At 40.6% G+C, this 3,232-nt stretch overlaps 1 protein-coding gene across 1 annotated transcript in view; it reads right to left on the minus strand.

Annotated features, from left to right (window-relative positions):
* Positions 1-652: 652 nt before the first annotated feature.
* Positions 653-3,232, minus strand: part of PLEKHH1 (pleckstrin homology domain containing, family H (with MyTH4 domain) member 1) — a gene marked incomplete at its 5' end in the record, with an annotated part of 16,426 nt that continues 13,846 nt past the window's right edge. The window contains 3 exons of the mRNA XM_009709849.1: positions 653-855; positions 1,170-1,316; positions 1,864-1,950. Coding sequence (XP_009708151.1) covers positions 679-855; positions 1,170-1,316; positions 1,864-1,950 — 411 coding nt within the window. The remainder of the gene's footprint in view (positions 856-1,169; positions 1,317-1,863; positions 1,951-3,232) is intronic.

Consider the following 3,232-nt stretch of genomic DNA (forward strand, 5'->3'; position numbering starts at 1 on the left):
TGTTCAGCCCACTGCAATCAGATTCAAGCCTACACACCACTCAAGTCTGCCTTGCAGAGGCTGCAGTCTAATTCAGGTAAAAAGTGAGCAAGATAGGGATTGATGCAAACAGAAGATGATTGGAAATAATGATAATAACTGAAAGGGGCTATGACGAGCAAAAGAGGTCACTAGGAGTTGTAAGACCTGGACTGAGATTCCAGACACAGGGTGTGTGTGCAGTGATCTAAAGGCAGGTGCAAAGCTGAAAATAGGAGGAATCAAAGAAAACATATGTGCTTGTAAGCAAAGCAGTAAGATCAAGAGATGGAAGAAGAATGGGTACAAAGAAAGAATAGATGGAATGGGACTGGAGCACTGTACAGGCAAATGACCTGAGGCATGGTATTTTGGATGGAGTATGGCGTGGAAAGAAAACTCCTGCGCAGTCCTGAAATCAACAGTTTCTTAAAGAGAAAGGACACTGCCTCTACCCACTCTAAGGAACTTTGTCTGTTATTATGGAAAAAAGAATCAGTCTGCATTAAAGTAAGGTGTGTAACCAGCAAAATCATAGCAGTCTGCAATTCAGTACAGAGCAGTAAAAAAAAAAAACCACACACACAAAAAACAAAGACACCCAAACAAACAAAAAAATCCCAAAACCCCAAAATCCCCAAAGTCATTTGGAATGAGCCCTCAGAGCAGGGTGGGCCCCTTAGTGCTTCGGGGCACAGAAGGAAAAAAGGACCGACTTTCAGTCTCCCAGAGCTTGTTAGCAGGTGTTTTGTTTCGGGAGGGCTGTGTAGAAGATAGGAGTGAAGGTGTTGAACGGTAGTTAATATAGCTGGCAATAAGAAGTGTTGCTTCAACAATCTAGGGAAAAAAGAAAATTATTAACTGTAAGTCAATTAGAGGTAAGAGTGCCCTTTGATTTTTAGAACCTCTTGACTGCATAATTTACACAAACGGCTTTCTCACATGGAATTGTTCGGTTTGGAAATGAAGGTCTGCCTTTAAGAGTTGGGTAGAGTAAGTCTCTTGATTAAAGGTTCCAGCTTACAAGGGATTTATTGAATGTATACAGCTCGCGCAGCAGCCACAAGTACCAGTCCCCAGGGCTTGTACAAAACGCCCCCACCTGTGATGCTGCCAGCTGGAAAGCAACTCACTGTTCATTTTCTAATTACCTTTGGAATTGCCATTGTGAAAAGGAGTTTTTCAGTGTTGTTTTTTCCAGAACTCCTTTCTTTCATTTGACTGACTACAATCATGAAGTCATCTCGATAGCCTCCAAAGGTCAGCACAGAGGAGTATGAATAAGAGACCTTCAAGTGCTGCAGACAACAGAGAGTTTGAAAGAGTCATAGTTCTGTAAAAGAAAAAATGGCCACCTTAAACCAATAGATTTGCTACTTACTGCAAGAACACCAGCTCTCCAGAAGTAATAGGCAGTATAGGTAATTGGCTTTATAGGTAACAGCTGGCAAAGAAAGATCAAGTAAGAACTGCACTTCTAGTTTTCTCCTAGCTTGCTCAATGTCTCACCACTTCACAGCAATAGTCCAAACTTTGTTATATCCTAGATAGTGGTAGTAAAGCACATACCACCAAGATTCTGCAAGATGTATGAGCATGTTTGCTGCCCATCGAAGAGGTGGTTAGCTGTTTGATGAAACCCTACCTTACACTGTAGCTGTAATTTTCCTTTGTTTATGTAGTGTTCAAACACAGCACTGACTTCCCTCGTCTCTCACTTCTACAAATTAACTTCTGGATCCATTTGAAGTTAAAGACAAACTTTTAGTGACTTTAAGCAGACTCAGGGGAATGTCTTTCTGTGGGAGGTAGGTTATTTTTCTTAAACAGTATTCCTCACCATACCATAGTGTTATAATCCAGTATGCTGATACCGTCTTCATTCACAGCTATCCAGACTGGACAGTCTTCCAATGAGGAAGGCAAAACAGGCTAGAGAAAAAGAAAATTACTAATTTAGATATTTCTTGACCACCACACAAAGATGTTTCTGACCTAAAACTTGGGTTTTAAGGATAAAGTGAAGATGAAAGAGAATCCTATAAGGCTTACTGGTCTGACCTGGTTTGAATTTAAGAGGACTTTTCTCAAAATCTGGAATAACATTTTCAGATTTACATAGTATTTTGGGACTAGTGGCACAAGAGATGCAATGATAACAAAGGCTTTGAGATTAAATTCAATCCGTGTCGTTAAAACTGAACGAAATGCTAGGACAGAGCAACAAAACAGCAGTTCTGCTCTGCTTTGCTTCTTGTACTGCTCCCATCAGTCAGGCAATGAAGCCTGTTGGTTTCTCCAATACCAGCACTCCCAGTACCATCACATCAACGCAATTTTCTTTCTTACAGATTTTGACAAATGTGCATCAATTATCTGTTAAAGACAAGTTATGTGTTGTTACGGCTAATGACATGAATCTTTCATGGGAATCTGCTATTACATGGCTAATGCCATAGGCTTTGCTGTTTAACTACTGAAAAGTTATAAAAGATGTTAATAATCAGAAATATCAACATTATTTAAACTCTGGGTGGAACTATTCTATATTTTGATTCTTCAGGATCAGTAACCTCCAATACCAGTAACAACTTCTGCTTTTACTCCTGACAGTGGAAATAATTGTCATTTTGAAAACTTCTTGTATACTTACACAAGAGGTCCCTTTTGTCCTTAGACTTTATTCCATACCTATAGCAGCTTTGACTTCAAAGCAAGAGACATGTAACCATGAACAAGACCTATCTCAAGCTTTCAACAGAGGAGGTTTCTGCTGGGTTGGGGAAGATAGTTAATGCCAAAACAAGATTTCTCAGACAGCCACTATGTGCCAAGACATTAGTTTGGGCAAGGGTAATAGGTACAAAGCTCTAGCCTGGGATGGGCTGAGGTATGGTACAAGATACTGGGAGAAGCACTCTCTCCAGCTGTTCTTCACTCCCGCTAATGCCTGTGGGCTGGCAGCTTACCCAATACGTGCTTTAGTTTTTGTTTCTGCAACAAGACATTAGCAGTGCTTGCCTCTCTCATGTGGCAAGGAAAGCAGGCAGCTCTGTGTCAAGCAGAGAACAGGACTGAAATACCTATTCTCCTTGTAGCTAGCATCAGCTGCTAGGTGTGATTTACGGGACCCTCATTTCCACCCCCCTAGTAGTATGTAAATAATAGTTTTAAAACTATCATTGCAGCATTGATGACTAGAGAAATTCCTGCT

The sequence above is a fragment of the Cariama cristata genome, unplaced genomic scaffold (genome assembly GCF_000690535.1).
Source record: "Cariama cristata isolate BGI_N322 unplaced genomic scaffold, ASM69053v1 scaffold12281, whole genome shotgun sequence".
Lineage (NCBI taxonomy): Eukaryota > Metazoa > Chordata > Aves > Cariamiformes > Cariamidae > Cariama > Cariama cristata.